Genomic DNA, 25,387 nt, shown 5'->3' on the forward strand with positions numbered 1-25,387 from the left:
AGATCGACAGTGTCTATGTCGACAATGTTTAGGTCGACCACTATAGGTCGACAGTCACTAGGTCGACAGGGTTTCTAGGTCGACATGAGCTAGGTCGACAGGTCAAAAGGTCGACATGAGTTGTGTTGTTGTTGTTTTTGTGTCGTTTTCTTTGTAGAGTGACCAGGAACCCAAATTAGTGCTCCGTGCCCGCTCGCCATGCTTCGGGAAAGGTGACTCGCTTCGCTCGGCACAGATTGCCGTTCCAATCGTAGTCCACGTGGATCTTTAAGTATAAAAAAGTTCCAAAAAAAGAAAAGAAAAAAAAAAGTTAAAAACTTGTATCGACCTTTTGACCTGTCGACCTAGCACATGTCGACATAGAAACCCTGTCGACCTGGTGACCATCGACCTATGGTGGTCGACCTCAACACTGTCGACCTAGACAGTGTCGATCTTCAGACCGGATCCCGTTAAGATTGGCTGCCATCTTCCGGCATGGAGAAGCCTTATATGGAGGCTAACAATGAATGTATTTCATCAATTATTTGCAAAAAAAACAAACAAACAAAAAAAAAAAACACAGAACATAAAGTTATCAGTGTAGCACCACAAACTTGTAGAAAATGTTTAACTTGTCATGTTTTAAACAGAGCAATTACACCATAAACGATTAAATCATCAGTGCTGAAACAAAATAATTACTTGATTAATTGAAAGGATTCATTCATTATGCCAAGATGGTCCCTGCAAGGAGAATGCAGACCTCCTAAAAGTACCTGATCTTCCCGGCTGCTTGGACATTGGTACCGAGACCTCTGTAAGAGGAAGGACATAAGACATAAACTTCTGGTCCATTTTGCGTGGCTGGAGAACTCTGGATAGAGAATTCGGTGGTGTAATCTTCTCCCTCCACATTGTCAAGCTCCTAGGGGAGAGAAAGACATTTCTTATAAAGGAGGAAGAGGTGGGACAATAACTATGTCACCACCCCACACATTAACCTCTTCCCTGACACATTTGTGTAGAGAACTTACAACCAATGGTCTCTTTAATGAGCACAAATAAGATGTTAAAAGGAGTTTGTGCATATGTCATAGCATTCTGCAATGAGGTCATATTGAAGAGCATAGTGCTTGTTTGTTGGGCACATACGGCGACTCAGAAGGAACCTGTGAGCACCACAAAGGATCTGGCAAAATATACTGATACACTAGTTCATAGTTTAATGTCAAATAATTCGTGGACACCTGTGTAATGGATGCTAGAATATACAGTTCTAAATCGCCTGAGGTGCAGTAACCCACTCCCAAGAACTTTCCATAACAGATTTATAGTAAGTTCAGAGGGCGTGGCCGTGGAGCACTACCAAAAACAACATTGTGGGGTAGCTCTATCAAAGCTCGGAGAGAGAGAAAGTTTGGAGAGCGATAAAGTACCAATCAGCTCCTAGCGTTTTTCGAACACAGCCTGTAAAATGGCTTGATGCTGATTGGTTGGTAGTTTAGCAGTCTCCACCAGTGCCATAACTAGACATTTTAGTGCTGTGTGCAAGGAACAGCATTGGGCCCATTGCCCCCCCCCCCCATATTTCATATTAGCTGCACAATATGCCCCATGCGTCACTTACACACATTACGCCAGGTAGAGCCCCTTTTACACATTATGGCAGGTAGAGCTCCCTTATGCACATTACGGTGGGTAGAGTCCCCTTTTACACATTACGCAGGTTGAGTCCCCTTGTACACACTAAGGCAGGTAGAGTACCCTTTTACACACTATGGTAGGTAGAGTCCCCTTTTACACAATACGGCAGGTAGAGTCCCCTTTTACACAACACGGCAGGTAGAGTCACTTTGTACACACTACGGCAGGTAGAGTCTCCTTGTACACATTACGGCAGGCAAAGCACCCTTTTACACATTATGGGAGGCATACGCATACAGATATACCAATACACCTATACACATAAATACACATATACACAGATACACCAATGCACATATACACCATTAAACATATAAACACACAGATACACCATTAAACATATAGAAATATAGATAAACCAATACACATAAATAATACACCATTAAACATAAACAAACACAGATACACCATTAAACATATACACATACAGATACACCATTAAGCATATAATAATAATAATAATAATAATAATAATAATAATAATTTTATTTATATAGCACTCTTTCTCCAACAGGACTCAAGGTGCTTTACAGACATCAGAAACAATGCACATAATACAGAGGATCTAAGTAATACAGTAATAGATAAGCAACACAGACATAAAAGAAAACCTTAAGCACACAGAAAGCATAATGCAAGATTGGTGTAGGCATTTTGGGTAATAACTTCCAAGGGTTGTGTATTCCACCCTCACAAGGTACCAGGTGTGGCAGACATCTTGGGCGCACAGCGTAGGATACCAAGAGTGGAATAGTCTACCCCTAGAAGAGATGACACAACATGTGGGTGATTACAGAGTCCTAAAGTTCAGAGTAGGGTTCCAACAAAACCACCAGGTCCATGTATTTTTCATCCCATCCACAAGTGTACCATATGGGGCAGCCATGTTGGGTGCATTTTGAAGGTTACACTGTGGGAGGTGAGCCATACAAGGGCCAAATGCAAGTATGGGAAAACTGACACTTGTGTAGTAGTATGATGTACCCTGTATGCAGAGCGCAATGGCAGGGTGTGCAATCAGTGGAGGTCAACATTATAGGAAAAGCACACTGTGGGGTGGAAGAGAGAGAAAAATAGCCACAACAACATGGGGGGGGGGGGGACGACAATTGCAGGTAACCAGTGGCAGAAGGAATATTGGGATAACATTATTTTGATAAGATCATAGTACGGGTGGATATGAGAATGTGGGGAGCACACTCAGCTACACCATTAAACATATACACATACAGGTACACCATTAAACATGTACACATACACATGCAAAACCTACATAAGAGAGCAGGACAGGAGGGAAGAGAGCTGCAGGAAGCTGCATAGGACCACCTGTTGCTACTACCACCATCTGGAAACCTCGGGCGCCTCAAACACAACCAGACCTCCCCCACCTACGCTCCCCTGGAGCAACTCACCATCTATTCTTCAGTCCACTGGGCGCCCGCTACACACCTTCAGCCCTTCACCATTCTGATCGGCTCCTCTCCCTGAGCGTATGGCAGTAGTGACACGTCACACGCAGGCACGGCAGCAGAACCCAGAGTAGCGAGCGCCGAACAGGAGGGGAGAGAAGACAGAGCGGCACCCGCCATCTCTCCTGAATCTAAGTGCTGACAGTCTACCGGTGCCGAGAAGTAAATAATTCATTCTCGCGAGCCCCCTGTGAGCTGCCGGCTGCTTTGCCCGCACAGCGGTAAATCCGCTACTGCCAAGACAGCTGCCTCTGTGACACCACCATTATTCTGGTCCTTCCTGCAGGTGTTGCCGGCGGTCCTGCGCCTACAGTGCACATGCGCTTTGTGCCAGGCACCGCTGGCACACACCTAGTTACGGCCCTGGTCTCCACTTTATCTCTCTCCAAGGCTTGATACGTGTGTGTGTGTGTGTGTGTGTGTGTGTGTGTGTGTGTGTGTGTGTGTGTGTGTGTGTGTTAAATAAAGCCCACCTAGAGGGGAACAATACTGGACTTTTGGAGCCTCCACCCCAAGTAGCAAAACTATGCATTCCATCATAACTTAATGAACTTTACTCGAAAATACATTTTAACTGGAGTCCTTCTTTGAAGACAGTACATGGAACACATAAAATAAATAACAAATACACATATGCTGGCTGGCAACACTTGTCGTTGCTCTTAAAAACTGGGTGCTGCCACGGTGATATACATGAGTGTGTGGTAGTGTGGTGTGTGATAATAGCACATAAATTAAAACGCATTGTTCTTACAGAGGTACGTGTCACTAATAATTCCCATTTACTTTCTCTGTAGTTGGTGCTTATTGGCAAGCCAAGAGAGCAAAATGTCACAACCACTTCTTCTAGGTAAAGAGCAAGTATATTATAGTTTAATGACCTTGACTAGCTGCAAGAATTAGATACAGCAATTCCATTCCAGATGGCTGCGCACAAATATGCCTAATAGAGCAGCCTGGACATTTCTTGTTTTTCTCTATGGAGAAACTTGCTGGACACTATATGCTGGACCAGAACAGCACATGGCAACTATTGCTGCTAACTGAATAACCCCAGAACTTTGCATGGTTAATGAACACTATGAAAAATTGAGACTAAAAGTTAAATAACACTACTGTTAGTGCCATATAATTGTTGTTTCTTTTATTTCCTCCTACACAAAAACCTATACGAGCTGTAGCTAGATCATGTGACAATGGCTGTTGTAAAAGGGGTTAAGTGGGAGGCAGAGCCTGGGTAGTCTTGGCACACAGAAAGCACTAGAGCAATGTTCTTCAAACATGTTTCAGAAACCATGTCGATGATTACTCACGCATGGCTGACTGTGGCATTGCAGCTGGCACAGGAATAACCCGCGATCTGGGTGTAAGAGATGCCAGCTGCTGCCTTGTTTACAGAGCAGGAATGTCACACAAATGCCCCTTGGCACCCTTTACACATCTGCCCATTTCCCCTCATGGGTATTGCAGTTCTCCCCAAAGCCAGTGCTCCAAATGCTCATATGGTCTAAAGGCATCTTCGTCTTGTCCAAGATACGTGCAATTATGAAACCCAATACTCTATAGGACTGCAAACTATGTGATCCCATTTTCCACCACAGTTACTCTAGAGCAGTGGTTCTCAAACTCGGTCCTCAGGACCCCACACAGTGCATGTTTTGCAGGTAACCCAGCAGGTGCACAGGTGTATTAATTACTCACAGACACATTTTAAAAGGTCCACAGGTGGAGCTAATTATTTCACTTGTGATTCTGTGAGGAGACCTGCAAAACATGCACCGTGTGGGGTTCTGAGGACCGAGTTTGAGAACCTGTGCTCTAGAGCTTGAGAAAACAATGCCTAGATAACAATACGGTAAGTATATATTTGTTATACGCACAACTAGATTTGCAAATATAACGGAGCTTCAGTAAAAGTCAAACGTTTCTCTTAAATGTCAGCAGCAAGGTGTCTGCTTTGGGCCATCGCAGATTAACAGCTGTAACAGAGCCTGCGGTGCGATTACATAATATAGTTTTTTGTTTTTCTATCTTTGCGTTAACTGAACTACTGCTTTAGTGCTACTTATATAATCATACAAAGCACAAATATATATATCACGCAGCATCTAATATACCTCTGTTCAAACCTAGAATAATAAAAAGACCTAATTAGGTTTATGCACGAATACACAGGCATTTTAAATGTTCCCCAGCAGAAATGTGCACAGATTTTAAAAGACGTCAGAAATATATCGGAGAGAAATATTTCGGGAACAAGTTAACTGGCTACAGCTGAATGCTACAAAATGTCAAAAGCATTAATGTCTTAGGATATTGTTGATTAAAATAAACACAAACCTTCCGGAGCTTTGCCAGAAAGAACAATGCCCGGAGTCTCAGTGATATACACAAGCACACATTGTGTCACACAGAAATCGTGACACATGCTCTCTCGCCTACCTCTTCGTGTCTCCAAGAAAAGCCTTTAATCCCAAAAGCTGCACCGGCTATTAAGTAGGAAAGAGTCAGCATGTCAGTAATGGGGTGACGGGGAACCAGGGGTGACTGGCGCTGCCATTACAAACCCAGCGATTCATCTGGCACAGCCCTGCCAGGGATCCCTGTCTCTGCCTGGCACATTAACAATGCTCAGCTGGGCTTCAAATCAAAATCCAGGGACTGTGTTGGAAATGGGGGAGGTGAGTTCCTCATCACTTTTTCTTATATAGCAGTGACATGTCATTCACTGCCCACTCTGTTCCAGGATTCCTCCCTCCAGCACGTGCTCTCACAATGCCACCATTCACTGCCCATTCAGTGTACTGGGATAGAAGACCAACTCACCTGGCAGACAAAGGGTTAATGTTCTAGTCACTGCATCCATTTTGGAGGGAAGCAGATTCTGTTACGTAAGATGTTATCTTTGTAAAAACAATAAAATAGTCACTTAGGCTGTTGCTTTTGCCAGCAGGGACACTTGCCTACCTCGGGAGCCATTCCCGAGCCCTCAGTACATTATAGGTTTGTATAATGCTACCAATACAAGAAAGGTGGGCTGTAACTGAAACTGAGCTATAAATACAGAAGCTCATTACTCTAATAAGGAAATATGCTATTTTCTGTTCAGCTGGATTTGGAATGAGTGAATAGATATAAGAAATACAGTCTACCTGACAATCATAATACAGTTTTATTAGAGACTCTATACAGGCATATGAGACCACAATTTATATATGAACTGACCACTGGACAGAATCATAATACAATTATATTACATTCTATACATACACAGGCGTTGGGTACGGGTTACCAGGACCCAGGAACTCTGCGGTCAGCATACCGACGCCGGGATCCCGGCCTTCAGAATGCTGGTAAGGAAGTGAACACAAGAAAGCCACAGGTTCTATTCCCACTCTATGGGTGTCGTGGACACCCATGAGTGGGAATAGCCCTGGGTCCCCTGCCGCAATTGTGGCGGTCGGGATCCTGGCATCGGTATGCTGACCACATCCCATCAACAGAACACTGCAACTTCCACTGGACAGTATGGTAATACTCGATATACAGACATAGGCAGGGGCGTAGCTAGAACTTTGTGGGTCCCATAACAACATTTTGAAGGGCCTTCTCTTAATATGTTTAGAGAAACACCTCTCTCTGTAGCAGTTATTCATTTTATGCCCCACAGTAATGCCAGAGTTAATTTTGTGCAACACAGCAGTGCCATATTTCATTTGGTGCCCCATAGTAATGCCATGACCCCAGTTCAATTTATGTCATATTATGTCCCCAGTTCATATTATGCCACATTACAGTGTCCCCAATTCAGATTATGCCACATTATTGTGCCTCTGTATATTATAGCACCCTGATTAACTTTATAAAATCCACCATACACACCACTCACTGAAAATTAATCTCTATTAATCGTGTTCCGAACAGGCAGTCCTAGGGAGAAAAAACACCCACCCTGGCACAGCCTGTCTTATGTGGGGGAAGTAACTGACAGTATAGCCAGTGCACTTGGACTGCATGCAACTGGCTCACTGAAGGTTGCTGATTTTACAGGGGGGTGGGGGGGGGGGGGGGGGCTGCAGTCTTGCAACCCCTAGGTAAAATCCACCACTAGTGGGAACCAATCAGCTCCTACCTTATGTGGATACTATCTATTGAAAGAAATCCACTTTGAGTGGATATTTTCTTAATTCTGGCACACTGCCCCTTTCTGGGACAGTCCTAATGTCAGAGATCAACCCCCATCCCCCATCTCACTTCAACAAGAAGTCTGCTCTCCAATAGTGCCAGGTTCCTTGATTAACTCAGCTCTAACTGTGAGAGCTGGAAATGGATATCAGTGTGATCAGGACCGGTTCTAGACCTTGTGGCGCCCGGGGCGCCTGTATTTGTATCCAACACGCTTAGTTTGTGTGGTGACACACAGGGTATTAGTTTGGATGGTCAACCATGTTATGGTCGACATTCATTAGGTCGACACATGAAAAGGTCGACATGAGTTTTTCAAAAAAATTTTCTTTTGGGGAACTTTTCCATACTTTACGATCCATGTGGACTACGATTGGGAACTGTAATCTGTGGCGAGCGCAGCGGTAGTGGAGCGAGGCACCTTGCCCGAAGCATGGCGAACGAAGCGAGCCATGCGAGGGAACGCGGTGCACTAATTGAGGTTCCCCGCCACTTTACGCAGAAAACGACACAAAAAAATAAGAATTTACTCACCGGTAATTCTATTTTTCGTAGTCCGTAGTAGATGCTGGGACTCCGTAAGGACCATGGGGAATAGCGGCTTCGCAGGAGACTGGGCACAACTATAAAGAAAGCTTTAGGTCTAACTGGTGTGCACTGGCTCCTCCCACTATGACCCTCCTCCAGACTTCAGTTAGGATACTGTGCCCGGAAGAGCTGACACAATAAGGAAGGATTTAGAATCCCGGGTAAGACTCATACCAGCCACACCAATCACACCGTATAACTCGTGATACAATACCCAGTTAACAGTATGACAACAACTGAGCCTCTCAACAGATGGCTCAACAATAACCCTTTAGTTAAACAATAACTATATATAAGTATTGCAGACAATCCGCACTTGGGATGGGCGCCCAGCATCCACTACGGACTACGAGAAATAGAATTACCGGTGAGTAAATTCTTATTTTCTCTGACGTCCTAAGTGGATGCTGGGACTCCGTAAGGACCATGGGGATTATACCAAAGCTCCCAAACGGGCGGGAGAGTGCGGATGACTCTGCAGCACCGAATGGACAAACTCTAGGTCCTCCTCAGCCAGGGTGTCAAACTTGTAGAATTTAGCAAATGTGTTTGACCCCGACCAAGTAGCTGCTCGGCAAAGTTGTAAAGCCGAGACCCCTCGGGCAGCCGCCCAAGAAGAGCCCACCTTCCTCGTGGAATGGGCTTTTACTGATTTAGGATGCGGCAGTCCAGCCGCAGAATGTGCAAGCTGAATCGTACTACAGATCCAGCGAGCAATAGTCTGCTTTGAAGCAGGTGCACCCAACTTGTTGGGCGCATACAGGATAAATAGCGAGTCAGTCTTTCTGACTCCAGCTGTCCTGGAAACATAGATTTTCAGGGCCCTGACTACGTCCAACAACTTGGAAGCCTCCGAGTCTGTAGTAGCCGCAGGCACCACGATAGGTTGGTTCAGATGAAAAAGCTGATACCACTTTAGGAAGAAACTGGGGACGAGTCCTCAATTCTGCCCTATCCATATGGAAAATCAGATAAGGGCTTTTACATGACAAAGCCGCCAATTCTGATACACGCCTGGCCGAAGCCAAGGCCAACAACATGACCACTTTCCACGTGAGATATTTCAATTCCACGGTTTTAAGTGGCTCAAACCAATGTGACTTTAGGAAATCCAACACCACGTTGAGATCCCAAGGTGCCACTGGAGGCACAAAAGGGGGCTGAATATGCAGCACTCCCTTAACAAAAGTCTGAACTTCAGGTAGTGAAGCCAGTTCTCTCTGGAAGAAAATCGATAGAGCCGAAATCTGGACCTTAATGGAACCCAATTTTAGGCCCATAGTCACCCCTGACTGTAGGAAGTGCAGGAAACGGCCCAGCTGAAATTCCTCCGTTGGGGCCTTCCTGGCCTCACACCACGCAACATATTTTCGCCATATGCGGTGATAATGGTTTGCGGTTACTTCTTTCCTAGCTTTAATCAGCGTAGGAATGACTTCCTCCGGAATGCCCTTTTCCTTCAGGATCCGGTGTTCAACCGCCATGCCGTCAAACGCAGCCGCGGTAAGTCTTGGAACAGACAGGGCCCCTGCTGTAGCAGGTCCTGTCTGAGCGACAGAGGCCATGGGTCCTCTGACATCATTTCTTGAAGTTCAGGGTACCAAGCTCTTCTTGGCCAATCCGGAACAATGAGTATAGTTCTTACTCCTCTTCTCCTTATTATCCTCAGTACCTTTGGTATGAGAGGAAGAGGAGGTAACACATAAACCGACCGGTACACCCACGGTGGCACTAGAGCGTCCACAGCTATCGCCTGCGGGTCTCTTGACCTGGCGCAATATCTTTCTAGCTTTTTGTTTAGGCGGGACGCCATCATGTCCACCTGTGGCCTTTCCCAACGGTTTACAATCAGTTGGAAGACTTCTGGATGAAGTCCCCACTCTCCCGGGTGGAGGTCGTGCCTGCTGAGGAAGTCTGCTTCCCAGTTGTCCACTCCCGGAATGAACACTGCTGACAGTGCTAACACGTGATTTTCCGCCCATCGGAGAATCCTTGTGGCTTCTGCCATCGCCGTCCTGCTTCTCGTGCCGCCCTGTCGGTTTACATGGGCGACCGCCGTGATGTTGTCTGACTGGATCAGTACCGGCTGGTTTTGAAGCAGGGGTTTTGCCTGACTTAGGGCATTGTAAATGGCCCTCAGCTCCAGAATATTTATGTGCAGGGAAGTCTCCTGACTTGACCATAGTCCTTGGAAGTTTCTTCCCTGTGTGACTGCCCCCCAGCCTCGAAGGCTGGCATCCATGGTCACCAGGACCCAGTCCTGTATGCCGAATCTGCGGCCCTCTTGAAGATGAGCACTCTGCAGCCACCACAGCAGAGACACCCTGGTCCTTGGAGACAGGGTTATCAGCCGATGCATCTGAAGATGCGATCTGGACCACTTGTCCAACAGGTCCCACTGAAAGGTTCTTGCATGGAACCTGCCGAATGGAATTGCTTCGTAGGAAGCTACCATCTTTCCCAGGATCCGCGTGCAGTGATGCACCGACACCTGTTTTGGTTTTAGGAGGCCTCTGACTAGAGATGACAGCTCCTTGGCCTTCTCCTCCGGGAGAAACACTTTTTTCTGTTCTGTGTCCAGAACCATCCCCAGGAACAGTAGACGTGTCGTAGGGACCAGCTGTGACTTTGGAATATTTAAAATCCAGCCGTGCTGTTGTAGCACCTCCCGAGATAGTGCTACCCCGACCAACAACTGCTCCCTGGACCTCGCCTTTATCAGGAGATCGTCCAAGTACGGTATAATTAAAACTCCCTTCTTTCGAAGGAGTATCATCATTTCGGCCATTACATTGGTAAAGACCCTCGGAGCCGTGGATAGACCGAACGGCAACGTCTGGAATTGGTAATGACAATCCTGTACCACAAATCTGAGGTACTCCTGGTGAGGATGGTAAATGGGGACATGCAGGTAAGCATCCTTGATGTCCAGTGATACCATGTAATCCCCCTCGTCCAGGCTTGCAATAACCGCCCTGAGCGATTCCATCTTGAACTTGAATTTTTTTATATACGTGTTCAAGGATTTCAAATTTAAAATGGGTCTCACCGAACCGTCCGGTTTCGGTACCACAAACATTGTGGAATAGTAACCCCGTCCTTGTTGAAGTAGGGGCACCTTTACTATCACCTGCTGGGAATACAGCTTGTGAATTGCCTCTAACACTGCCTCCCTGCCTGAGGGAGTTGTTGGCAAGGCAGATTTGAGGAAACGGCGGGGGGGGGAAACGTCTCGAATTCCAGCTTGTACCCCTGAGATACTACTTGAAAGATCCAGGGATCCACCCGTGAGTAAGCCCACTGATCGCTGAAATTTTTGAGACGGGCCCCCACCGTACCTGGCTCCGCCTGTGGAGCCCCAGCGTCATGCTGTGGACTTAGAGGAAGCGGGGGAGGACTTTTGCTCCTGGGAACTGGCTGTATGCTGCAGCTTTTTCCCTCTACCTCTGCCTCTGGGCAGAAAGGACGCGCCTTTAACCCGCTTGCCCTTATTGGGCCGAAAGGACTGTACCTGATAATACGGTGCTTTCTTTGGCTGTGAGGGAACATGGGGTAAAAATGTAGACTTCCCAGCTGTTGCTGTGGAAACGAGGTCCGAGAGACCATCCCCGAACAACTCCTCACCCTTATAAGGTAAAACTTCCATGTGCCTTTTAGAATCTGCATCTCCTGTCCACTGCCGAGTCCATAACCCTCTCCTGGCAGAAATAGACATTGCACTTATTTTAGATGCCAGCCGGCAAATATCCCTCTGTGCATCCCTCATGTAGAAGAGTGCGTCTTTAATATGCTCTACGGTTAGCAATATAGTGTCCCTGTCCAGGGTATCAATATTTTCCGACAGGGAATCTGACCACGCAGCTGCAGCACTGCACATCCATGCTGAAGCAATAGCTGGTCTCAGTATAACACCTGTGTGTGTATATATAGACTTCAGGATAGCCTCCTGCTTTCTATCAGCAGATTCCTTCAGGGCGGCCGTATCCGGAGACGGTAGTGCCACCTTCTTTGACAAGCGTGTGAGCGCTTTATCCACCCTAGGGGATGTTTCCCAACGTGACCTATCCTCTGGCGGGAAAGGGTACGCCATTAGTAACCTCTTAGAAATTACCAGTTTCTTATCGGGGGAAGCCCACGCTTCTTCACACACTTCATTTAATTCCTCAGATGGAGGAAAAACAACTGGTAGTTTTTTCTCTCCAAACATAATACCCTTTTTTGTGGTACCCGGGGTAACATCAGAAATATGCAACACATTTTTCATTGCCTCAATCATATAACGTGTGGCCCTATTGGAAGATACATTAGTCTCATCGTCGTCGACACTGGATTCAGTATCCGTGTCGACATCTGTGTCTGCCATCTGAGGTAGCGGGCGTTTTAGAGCCCCTGATGGCTTTTGAGACGCCTGGGCAGGCACAGGCTGAGAAGCCGGCTGTCCCATATTTGGTATGTCGTCAAACCTTTTATGCAAGGAGTCGACGCTGTCGCGTAATTCCTTCCACAGAACCATCCACTCAGGTGTCGACCCCGCAGGGGGTGACATCACATTTATCGGCATCTGCTCCGCCTCCACATAAGCCTCCTCATCAAACATGTCGACACAGCCGTACCGACACACCGCATACACACAGGGAATGCTCTGACAGAGGACAGGACCCCACAAAGCCCTTTGGGGAGACAGAGAGAGAGTATGCCAGCACACACCAGAGCGCTATATAACACAGGGATCCCACTATAAATGAGTGTTTTTTCCCTTATAGCTGCTTATATTTATATATATATATATATATATATATATATATATATATACACTGCGCCTAAATTTTGTGCCCCCCCTCTCTTTTTTACCCTTATGTAGCTTGACACTGCAGGGGAGAGCCAGGGAGCGTCCTTCCAGCGGAGCTGTGAGGGAAAAATGGCGCCAGTGTGCTGAGGGAGATGGCCCCGCCCCTTTTCCGGCGGACTTCTCCCGCTTTTTCTGGAATTCTGGCAGGGGTATTTTTACACCTATATAGCCTTCCTGACTATGTATGGTGTAGATTTGCAGGCCAAGGTGTATTATATTGCCCTCAGGGCGCCCCCCCCCCTCAGCGCCCTGCACCCATCAGTGACCGGAGTGTGAGGTGTGCATGAGGAGCAATGGCGCACAGCTGCAGTGCTGTGCACTACCTTGTTGAAGACAGAAGTCTTCTGCCGCCGATTTTCCGGAACACTTCTTGCTTCTGGCTCTGTAAGGGGGCCGGCGGCGCGGCTCCGGGACCGAACGATCGAGGTCGGGTCCTGTGTTCGATCCCTCTGGAGCTAATGGTGTCCAGTAGCCTAAGAAGCCCAAGCTACCACCAGTTAGGTAGGTTCGCTTCTTCTCCCCTTAGTCCCTCGCTGCAGTGAGTCTGTTGCCAGCAGATCTCACTGTAAAATAAAAAACCTAAAATATACTTTCTTTCTAGGAGCTCAGGAGAGCCCCTAGTGTGCATCCAGCTCAGCCGGGCACAAGATTCTAACTGAAGTCTGGAGGAGGGTCATAGTGGGAGGAGCCAGTGCACACCAGTTAGACCTAAAGCTTTCTTTATAGTTGTGCCCAGTCTCCTGCGGAGCCACTATTCCCCATGGTCCTTACGAAGTCCCAGCATCCACTTAGGACGTCAGAGAAATAAGATTTTACTGACCGGTAAATCTATTTCTCGTAGTCCGTAGAGGATGCTTGGACTCCGTAAGGACCATGGGGAATAGACGGGCTCCGCAGGAGATAGGGCACTTTAAGAAAGCTTTGGATTCTGGGTGTGCACTGGCTCCTCCCTCTATGACCCTCCTCCAGACCTCAGTTAGGGAAACTGTGCCCAGAGGAGATGGACAGTACGAGGAAGGATTTTTGTAAATCTAAGGGCGAGATTCATACCAGCCACACCAATCACACCATATAACTTGTGATAACTTACCCAGTTAACAGTATGAACAACAACATAGCCACGGTATCACCGAAAACTATAACATAACCCTTATGTAAGCAATAACTATATACAAGTCTTGCAGAAGAAGTCCGCACTTGGGACGGGCGCCCAGCATCCTCTACGGACTACGAGAAATAGATTTACCGGTAAGTAAAATCTTATTTTCTCTAACGTCCTTGAGGATGCTGGACGTAAGGACCATGGGGATTATACCAAAGCTCCCAAACGGGCTGGAGAGTGCGGATGACTCTGCAGCACCGATTGAGCAAACATGAGGTCGTCCTCAGCCAGGGTATCAAACTTATAGAACTTTGCAAAGGTGTTTGTCCCCGACCAAGTAGCTGCTCGGCACAACTGTAAAGCCGAGAACCCTCGGGAAGCCGCCCAAGAAGAGCCCACTTTCCTAGTGGAGTGGGCCTTAACCGATTTCGGTAACGGAAATCCTGCCGTAGAATGCGCCTGCTGAATCGTGTTACAGATCCAGCGAGCAATAGTCTGCTTTGAAGCAGGGGCGCCAACCTTGTTGGCCGCATACAGAACAAATAAAGCTTCAGTCTTCCTGATCCGAGCCGTTCTGGTCACATAAATCTTCAAAGCCCTGACTACATCCAGGGACTCAGAATCCTCCAAGTCCTTTGTAGCCACAGGCACGACAATAGGTTGGTTCACATGAAAAGATGAGACCACTTTTGGCAGAAAGTGAGGACGAGTCCTCAACTCTGCCCTATCCACGTGAAAAACCAAGTATGGGCTTTTATGCGATAAAGCCGCCAATTCTGAAACACGTCTCGCCGAAGCTAACGCCAACAACATGACCACTTTCCATGTGAGGTATTTCAACTCCACAGTTTTAAGTGGTTCGAACCAAGGTGACTTGAGGAAACGTAACACCACGTTAAGATCCCAAGGCGCCACCGGAGGCACAAAGGGAGGCTGAATATACAGCACCCCCTTCACAAAAGTCTGTGCCTCAGGAAGAGAGGCTAATTCTCTTTGAAAGAAAATGGATAAGGCCGAAATCTGGACCTTTATGGACCCTAATTTTAGGCCCAAGGTCACTCCTGTTTGAAGGAAGTGAAGTAGACGGCCCAAATGGAACTCCTCCGTAGGAGCAGCTCTGGCCTCACACCAAGAAACATATTTCCGCCATATACGGTGATAATGTTTTAACGTCACATCTTTCCTAGCCTTGATCAGGGTAGGAATGACTTCCTCCGGAATTCCTTTTTCCGCTAGGATCCAGCGTTCAACCGCCATGCCGTCAAACGCAGCCGCGGTAAGTCTTGGAACAGACAGGGCCCCTGCTGCAGCAGGTCCTGCCTTAGAGGAAGAGGCCACGGATCTTCTGTGAGCAACTCTTGTAGTTCCGGATACCAAATCCTCCGTGGCCAATCTGGAACAATGAGGATTGTTCTGACCCTGCTTATTCTTACAATTCTCAACACCTTGGGTATGAGAGGAAGAGGAGGAAACACATAGACCGATCTGAACACCCAAGGTGTCACCAGAGCGGCTACCGCTACCGCCTGAGGGTCCCTTGAGCTGGCGCAATACCGCTTTAGCTTTTTGTTGAGATGGGACGCCATCATGTCTATGTGAGGCAGGCCCCACCGATCCGCGATCTGTGCAAAGACTTCTTGATGGAGTCCCCACTCCCCCGGATGCAGGTCGTGCCTGCTGAGGAAGTCCGCCTCCCAGTTGTCCACCCCCGGGATGAACACCGCGGACAGCGTGCTTACATGGCCTTCCGCCCAGCGTAGAATCCTGGTCGCTTCTGCCATGGCCACTCTGCTGCTTGTTCCGCCTTGGCGGTTTATATGAGCCACTGCCGTGACATTGTCTGACTGAATCAGAACCGGTCTTCTCTGAAGTAAGTTCTCCGCTTGGCGCAGGGCGTTGTATATGGCCCTCAACTCCAGGACGTTGATGTGGAGACAAGTCTCCAGGCTTGACCAGAGACCTTGGAAATTTCTTCCCAGTGCCACTGCTCCCCAGCCTCGGAGGCTTGCATCCATGGTTACCAGGACCCAGTCCTGAATGCCGAACCTGCGACCCTCTAGAAGGTGAGCACTGTTCAGCCACCACAGGAGAGATACCCTGGTCCTAGGAGACAGGGTGATCCTTTGATGCATTTGTAAATGGGACCCGGACCACTTGTCCAAGAGGTCCCATTGAAAAGTCCTCGCATGGAATCTGCCGAAAGGGATGGCCTCGTATGAAGCCACCATCTTCCCCAGGACCCGCGTGCACTGATGCACTGAAACCTTCTTTGGTTTCAATAGGTTCCTGACCATGGTCATGAGTTCCTGAACCTTTTCGATCGGAAGAAAAACCTTTTTCTGGTCTGTGTCTAGGATCAGGCCCAGAAAGGTCAGATGCGTTGTAGGAACTAGCTGGGACTTCGGTATATTGAGAATCCAGCCGTGTAGCTGCAACGTCTTCATGGACAGAGACACGCTGTCCAGCAACTTCTCCCGAGATCTCGCCTTTATTAGGAGATCGTCCAAGTATGGGATAATTGTGACCCCCTGCCTGCGCAGGAGCACCATCATTTCCGCCATTACCTTGGTGAAAATCCTCGGGGCCGTGGAAAGCCCAAACGGCAACGTCTGAAATTGGTAGTGACAGTCCTGCACTGCAAATCTCAGGAATGCCTGATGAGGGGGGAATATTGGAACATGAAGGTATGCATCCTTTATGTCCAGGGACACCATCCAATCCCCCCCCTCCAGGCTGGCGATGACCGCCCGGAGTGATTCCATTTTGAACTTGAACCTTTTCAAGTACAAGTTCAGAGATTTCAGGTTTAAAATAGGCCTGACCGAACCGTCCGGTTTCGGGACCACAAACAGGGTTGAATAATATCCCTCTCCCTGCTGGGGATGAGGAACTGTGACAATCACCTGTTGAACATACAATTTTTGGATTGCTGTCAACACTGACTCCCTCTCTGACAGGGAAGTCGGCAGAGCCGATTTGAAAAACCGGCGAGGAGGCAAGTCTTCGAATTCCAGTCTGTATCCCTATGCAACAATCTCTATTGCCCAGGGATCCACCTGCGATTGAACCCAGACGTGGCTGAAAAACCGAAGACGAGCCCCCACCAGATCTGCCTCCCCCCGGGAAGCCCCAGCGTCATGCGGTGGACTTTGCAGACGCAGGGGAGGACTTCTGCTCTTGGGAACTAGCTGTGTGCAGCTTCTTTCCCCTGCCTTTTCCTCTGGTAACAAAGGATGATCCCCGCACCTTCTTGTTTTTATTGGAATGAAAGTACTGCATTTGATAATGAGGTGCCTTCTTAGTATGCTGTGGGGGGACATAAGGTAAAAAATTCGACTTACCAGCCGTAGCCGTAGAGACTAGGTCCGAGAGGCCATCTCCAAACAACTCCTCCCCCTTGTACGGCAAGGACTCCATGTGCCGCTTAGAATCGGCATCTCCTGTCCACTGCCGGGTCCACAGGAGTCGCCTAGCAGAAATAGACATAGCATTTAATCTAGAGCTTAATAAACAAATGTCTCTCTGAGCATCTCTCATATACAAGGCAGCATCTCTGATATGCTCTATGGTCATTTGAATGGCATCCCTATCTAAGGTGTCAATCTCCGCAGATAAGGAATCTGCCCATGCCACAACTGCACTACAAACCCAGGCCGACGCCATAGCTGGTCTAGCAATAGTACCGGAGTGAGTGTAAATGTGCTTCAAGGTAATTTCCTGCCTGCGATCAGCCGGTTCCTTGAGGGAAGCCGTATCCTGAGAAGGCAGTGCCACCTTTTTGGACAAGCGTGTCAGCGCCTTGTCCACTTTTGGTGAAGATTCCCAGCGTATCCTATCAGTTTGTGGAAAAGGATACGCCATAAGAATCCTTTTGGGAACTTGTGGTCTCCTATCTGGAGAGTCCCAAGCCTTTTCGCACAATTCACTTAACTCAAATGATGATGGAAAAGTGACTTCAGGCTTTTTCTCTTTATACATGTGTACCCTCGTGTCAGGGGTTCCTCAGTAATATGCAAAACCTCTTTAATGGCCATAATCATGTACCGTATACCCTTAGCCACCTTCGGCTGTAATTTTGAATCTTCATAGTCGACACTAGAGTCAGAATCTGTGTCGGTATCTGTGTCATCGATCTGGGATATGGTGCGCTTCTGAGACCCCGACGGGCCTGGCGCTACAGGGACAGGCATGGACTGGGTACCTGACTGATCCCTAGCTTCTGCCTTGTCTAACCTTTTATGCAATAGATTTACATTTGCATTCAAGACATTCAGCATATCCACCCATTCCGGTGTTGGCATTGCCGACGGCGACCTGACATTCAAACACTCCCCCTCCACCGTAAGCGAGCCTTCCTCGTCAAACATATCGACACACGTTTACCGACACATTTCACACACACAGGGAACCCCTTTTCTGAAGACAGTATCCCTGTCAAGGCCCTTTGGAGAGACAGAGAGAGAGTATGCCAGCACACACCCCAGCGCAATAATCCTGGAGACCAACACAAAATGTTTTTCCCCAGCAGCGCTGTGTAATATGTAAACCGACAATTATGTGCCCCCCCCATCTCTCTTTTAAGCACCCTTTCACCGTGTGTAAGCAGGGGAGAGTCCGGGGAGCTTCCTCTCAGCAGTGCTGTGTAGAGAAAATGGCGCTGGTGAGTGCTGAGGGAGAAGCCCCGCCCCCTCGGCGGCGGGCTTCTGTCCCGCTAAAACTCAGGAAAATATGGCGGGGGCTCTTTTATATACATGAACAGAGCCCACCTGTACATGTATATAGTCTTTTTGCCATGCAGAGGTTTATATTGCTGCCCAGGACGCCCCCCCCTGCGCCCTGCACCCTTACAGTGACTGGAGTGTGTGAGGTGTATGGGAGCAATGACGCACAGCTGCAGTGCTGTGCGTTACCTCAGTGAAGCTGAAGGCTTCTGCCGCCTGAGACGTCTTCTGACTTCTGTACTTCTGGCTCTGTGAGGAGAACGGCGGCGCGGCTCCGGGGGGTGGACGCCCAGTAAGAACCTGCGTTCACCCCCTCTGGAGCTAATGGTGTCCAGTAGCCGAGGAAGCAGAGCCTATCTTTGACAAGGTCTGCTCCTCTCTCCCCAGTCCCTCGATGCAGGGAGCCTGTTGCCAGCAGTGCTCCCTGTGAAAAAGTAGTAAAAAGTAGAAGAAAAATCCAAACAAAAATGCTTTCAAGCAGAGAACTCTAGAGAGCTCTCTACAGTGCACCCATCTTGCTCTGGGCACAGTGTAAAACTAAGGTCTGGAGGAGGGTCATAGAGGGAGGAGCCAGTGCACACCCAGAATCCAAAGCTTTCTTAAAGTGCCCTATCTCATGCCTATTCCTCATGGTCCTTACGGAGTCCCAGTATCCTCAAGGACGTTAGAGAAAAAAGTTACAAAACTTATGTCGACCTTCCACGTGTCGACCATTTGTCCATGTCGACCATGCCAATGTCGACCAATAGTGGTCGACCTAATGACTGTCAACCATAACATGGTCGACCATTCATGCCGGAACCGACACACAGACCTGTGGCAAAATACTAACACCTGAAAGAGAGCTGATGTTTTTACTGGCTGAAGGGAGCAACTGGACAAATGTAAGCTATTTCTTGCCAAGTGTCTATTAGCACACAGGTGACATCGGGTTTTCATTTTGTCGGATGAGATAAGAGGCGGATAAGGTGTAATAATTGGGACATTGCCAGCTTTATAGGAGGGAAACACAGTCTTTCTCTTCCCATAAAAGGCTTTGAATTCCCTGCCACCTCAGAAATGGGAAGAAATATAGCAGCCTTTCTGTGGAAGGTGCTCTTGTGGCATACATCAACCCCTAATAAAATTATTCCATCACAAAAATGAACGTTATGGTAAGAACTTACCGTTGATAACGTGATTTCTCTTATGTCCACAGGTATCCACAGGATAACATTGGGATATTGTCGAGTGACAGCGAAAATGGCACCAACACGGTCACAAGCTTTCTGGCCTCCAAGGATGCATTGGGGCCTCCACTATATAGTCCCGCCCACTGACTCAGTCAGATCAGTTCTTTCCACAGCGATTTTAGGCAGGAACATTAGGTAGAGACCTGTACAGGCGATAAGAACACACATGCACACCCTTCCATACAAGAAGGAAGAGGTTTAGTGATTGTCTAGATCCTCAAATCAGATGCGTCAGGGTGGGATCCCTGTGGACATAAGAGGAATCACGTTATCAACGGTAAGTTCTTACCATAACGCTAATTTCTCTGGCTGGGTCCACAGGATTATCCACAGGATAACATTGGGATTCCCAAAGCCATTTTAGTGGTGGGGACACTCCTGATTGCACAGGAGGACCTTTCGCCCGAAATCTGCGTCATGAGAGGCAAAAGTATCCAAGGCATAATGTCTAATGAATGTGTTTATGGAAGACCATGTGGCTGCCCTACATATCTGTACTGCTGAAGCACCCTGTTGTGCTGCCCAAGAAGGACCTACCTTACGTGTAGAGTGTGCAGAGACATTAGCTGGAATAGGGAGATCTGCATGAGAATAAGCTTCTGATATAACCATTCGGAGCCATCTCGCCAGCGTCTGTTTATTAGCAGGCCAACCTCTCCTATGGAATCCGTAGAGGATGAAGAGAGAATCTGTTTTCCTGATGGCACTAATACGATCTATGTAGATTTTTAAAGCCCGGACCACGTCCAGCGACGCTTCTCCCGCAGATAGTCCAGATACCTGAAAGGCTGGGACTACAATCTCTTCATTCAGGTGAAACTTTGATACCACCTTTGGAAGATAACTAGATCTCGTTCTGAGAACTGCTCTGTCTGGAAAAAAAACTTAGGAAAGGAGACTTACAAGATAATGCTCCTAAATCTGACACTCTTCTGGCTGACGCCATTGCCAGTAAAAAAAGAACTTTAACCGTTAACCACTTAAGATCTGTTCTCTCAAGTGGTTCAAACAGAGGACCCTGGAGAAATTTAAGAACCAAATTCAAATCCCAGGGAGCTGAAGGAGGAACAAATGGAGGTTGAATATGTACTACTCCTTGGAAAAATGTACGTACATCCTGTAGGTCAGCAATCTTCTGCTGGAACCATACAGTCAACGCTGAGACTTGCACCCTCAAGGAAGCAACTTTCAACCCTTTATCCAATCCTGCCTGCAGGAAATCCAAAATCCTAGCTACTTTAAAAGATCCCGGATTGTAATTTTTTCCAGTACACCAATGAATATAGGCTTGCCATATTCTATGATACACACGAGCCGAAGAAGGCTTTCTTGCTCTAAGCATGGTTTGGATTACTTGTTTCGAAAATCCTTTAGCCTCTAAGATAGAGGTTTCAGCCGCCACGCCGTCAAAGATAGACGGTCCAGATGACTGTGACAACAAGGACCCTGCATGAACAGATCTGGACGTTGAGGGAGCAGTATTGGTGCTTCCACGGACATTCTCAACAGATCTGTGTACCAATGCCTTCTTGGCCAAGCTGGAGCTATTAGAATGATTGCTCCTTTTGCCTGTTTTATCTTTCTCACTACTCTGGGTAACAGAGATATTGGAGGGAACAGATATGCCAGCTGAAACCTCCATTCTACTAACAGTGCGTCTACCAGGACCGCTCCTGGGTCCCTTGTTCTTGATCCGTACCTCGGAACTTTGTTGTTTAGACGAGACGCCATAAGGTCTATCTCCGGTAGACCCCATCTGTTCACCAGTGTCTGAAACACTTCTGGGTGTAGTGCCCATTCGGTTTCCTGAATGGTGTGCCGACTGAGAAAATCCGCTTCCCAATTTAGTACACCCGGGACAAATACTGCTGACAATGCCGGGAGATGGAGTTCCGCCCATTTTAGAATGGGGGTTACTTCCTCCATCAGACTCCTGCTGTGAGTTCCTCCTTGATGATTGAGGTATGCTACTGCCGTCGCATTGTCTGAGCGGATCTGGACTGGTCTTCCTTGTAGATTGTCCTTTGCCTGAACTAGGGCCAAGTAAATGGCTCTTATTTCTAACAGATTTATCGGCAGGCGACTTTCTCTTGCGGTCCATTTTCCCTGAAACCATAGGCTTTCTTGGACTCCGCATCTGCCTTCCAGGTCCGTAGCCAAACTGCTCTGCGAGCGACTACTGCCAGGGCTGAAGCTTTAGAAGCAACAGTGCCTACATCAATAGCTGCTTCTTCTAAATACTGGGCAGATTGTCTTAAACGGCAAAGACGATCCTCTTGCTCCCTAGTAGGAGAGGGGATGTCATTCTCTAGTTCCTCTATCCATTCGCCCATTGCCTTTGCTACCCAGGCCGAAGCCATAGCAGGTCTTACCACTGCACCTACAAGAGAAAAAATATTTTTCAATAGGCTCTCTACCCTTCTGTCTGTGACATCATTCAAAGAGGTAGATGACAGTGGTAAAGCAGATTTATGCACGAGTCGCAGAACATGTGCATCTACTTTTGGAGGAACTTCTCTCTTCGAACAATCCCCAGCAGGAAATGGATAATAAGAATCCCATCTCTTAAGAATCTTATACTTTTTACTGGGCGCTGCCCAAGACTCATCCATCATTTCCGTCAACTCATCTGACGCTGGAAATTCAGCTTTCACTGACTTTGTTCGTTTGAATACAGGTGCTTTTGCTTTTAACGCCGTCTTGGCTGCTTCTTCCAGAGAAAGCACAGCCTTCACTGCATTAATGAGTTCAGCGACATCTTCTGAACTAAAGCTCTGCGACTATCATCATACGGAGTTGAATCTATTGTTTCCGCATCATCATCCGATGTATCATCTTGTGTATCTGTCTTAGTCTTACCTGCCCCTTGGTTGCTTGTAGAGGCTACTGGAACCAAACCATAGGAAGGGAGCTGCATGTATGGGTTCATAGTGTAACCTAACCCTTGAGGTGGTGCTACCGGAGCTAACCTGTCCGCTATTGAAGACAGAGTCTTTGCGAACATATTCCATGGTGGCTCTACTGGAGGTTGAACTAACTCCTGTTTTTTACTTCGCTGAAAAGCGAAACAGTTTGCACACAAACCCTCATAAGTGACCAATTGATTCATATCAATTACCCCTGACTTACAAGATAAGCATGCTAGGGTTATAGGAGTGCTTGGTAAATTATCCTCATCACTTTTGCCGCTCATAGACATGGTATTAACCTGTTATCGACTACACACTTTGTGACTGAAACACACCCTATATGTCAGTATATAGAGGTGAGATCAATCTGACCACAGTGCACCTGATTTGAGGGTCAGAACAGGACTGACATTACACAGAAAAGTCAGCACACATACTAGCAGTCAGTCACATGTTAAAGCATTAGACATTGTCATATGAGAATACAACCTCCATAATAACTTAAACATAAGTAGGAAAATTGTACTTCTGTTTTAACTGGTTCTAGTTTCAACATAACATGCAGAAAACACAGTAATATACAGGTCTCATATGCAATAGGTACTAAAAATTAACAATGCATACTAAAAAGTATAAGGAATTTTTAGTACTGTATACCCTGCCTCCAGAGAGCGGGATACAGGGAGACTCACCACACTTCCATATCCAAGCAAAGACGCTCGTAAGACGCTGAGTCGATTCAGACGCTACTGGTGTACACTCCCGCTCTTGGTAACTGATAATGGACACGGACGCTCACCAACGGACACGGACGCTGAGCGACTCCACGTGTATGCAGACGCTAAAGGCCTGCGACTCGGTCTGGGCGGGTTTATATCCAGTGTACACAACCGCAGCGTCTAAGCTGCGACCGAGTACCCTCGTGGTAGCGTCTGAGCCGGAAGTGAGGTCATTCAGTTCATGAAACGAGAGACACGCGGGAACTGGCCATGAACTCGGAGGAGCGGCCAGGAGAGCGTCTGAAACCCCCTGTTGACTTAAACTCCCAGGATCGCGGCCTCTACCTAGTCCTGGCGCCTATGAGCCCCGGAGCGTAGCGCTGTCACACTCGAGATGTTCGGCGCATCAACACACTGTTTGTAGTCTCCACCAAATCAGTGTAGCTGTGTCCTGACCCCTCTAGTAAGAGGAAGTCCATAGACTCCTCGTCTCCCCATGCTCCGGCCACAGCCTGGTTACGTCTGCTGGACCTGCTAGAACATCCGACACAGACGCCCGTCGAGACAGCACTGTACCGCGGAGGTAAGCGTTGTTGCGACCCGGTGGGGAGTTGTTGGAGCGACTCTTTCTAATATGCGTTTAAGACGCTGTTAAGAGAAGTCGCTCTAAAAAAACATTATAGCAAGTCTATAAAAAATAAAGTAATGAAAACTTGAGGCTGCTTTCACAGCAGCCCTGTGACCATGCGGCTTCCTGCCGCACCAAGCAAAAAACTGATCTGACTGAGTCAGTGGGCGGGACTATATAGTGGAGGCCCCAATGCATCCTGGGAGGCCAGAAAGCTCGTGACCGTGTTGGTGCCATTTTCGCTGTCGCTCGACAATATCCCAATGTTATCCTGTGGATAATCCTGTGGACCCAGCCAGAGAAAGGACATGTAATCTAGGCTGCCGCTATGTCCCCTATCTCTAATAATCAATCTAAGCCATAAATGAGCAAAGAAGAGCTCATGCAGTAGTTGCCTTCATATGCAGCTTCTGCTGTTCCTGATCTATGCCTTTCAGGTTTCTCCACAAACTCCTAATAGTGCAGAATGGTTTTAAGGTGGCATTTCCAAAGACATGTATGTACCTTGGAATGTACTCTGTGGACAAGTAAGTGCACTTGTACATATAAATCTCTGTGGGGCTGCATATTGTGCCATTAGCAAATCAACCAGGGCCGTCTTGACCGCAGTGTAGGCTCCCGGGCAAAGCAATGCACTGGGGTCCCTACCCATCCTCCAGTGGTAAGGGTGGGGGGTGCTATCAGCAGCAGCTTTGATGTTCTATATTCCGCTTAGCATGTAGGACCTGCAACAATAATTTCTGCTAATTACTCCTTTACTGCACAGATGGTGGGAGATGAGGCAGGAGACAGAACACTAAACTGTAGAATGGGTGGATAGTGGAGTGGGCATAATATTCATCATTTTCCGGTAGGAGGGCAGCTTGCATGGCTGCAGATATTTCCAGTTCCTGGAAATAGATTTCTTAGCTTTAGGATAAAAAAAACTTCACAGCCCCTCCTTTCAGGAGGAACTGGGGACGGGTGTGGATTAGCCCCCAAACAAGCCCCATTAGTGTACCACGTGCCCTCGCAGGGCGATCGAGGTGCCTCGCTGTGCTTGGCACAGGTTGCTATTCCCAATTGTAGTCCACATGGATGGTAAAGTATGAAAAAGTTGAAAAAAAATAAACGTGTGTCTACCTTATCTGTGTCGACCATTGTCATGTCGACCTTTTGACCCTGTCGACCTTCTGAATTGTCTTCCTTTTACATGTTGACTTTTTGACCCTGCCAACATAATGCATGTCTACCATTAGTGGTAGACCTCTTGACTGTAGACCTTTTTAGTGTAGATCTATAGTTCGGATACCACTGGGT

General features: G+C 47.6%; 1 protein-coding gene across 1 annotated transcript in view; it reads right to left on the reverse strand.

Annotated features, from left to right (window-relative positions):
- The window catches only part of AATK (apoptosis associated tyrosine kinase), a 299,299-nt gene that overhangs the window by 119,038 nt on the left and 154,874 nt on the right, over positions 1-25,387 (reverse strand). Inside the window, 1 exon segment of the mRNA XM_063961095.1 lies at positions 759-907. Coding sequence (XP_063817165.1) covers positions 759-897 — 139 coding nt within the window. The 5' untranslated portion in view covers positions 898-907.

This window comes from Pseudophryne corroboree, chromosome 3 (genome assembly GCF_028390025.1).
Source record: "Pseudophryne corroboree isolate aPseCor3 chromosome 3, aPseCor3.hap2, whole genome shotgun sequence".
Lineage (NCBI taxonomy): Eukaryota > Metazoa > Chordata > Amphibia > Anura > Myobatrachidae > Pseudophryne > Pseudophryne corroboree.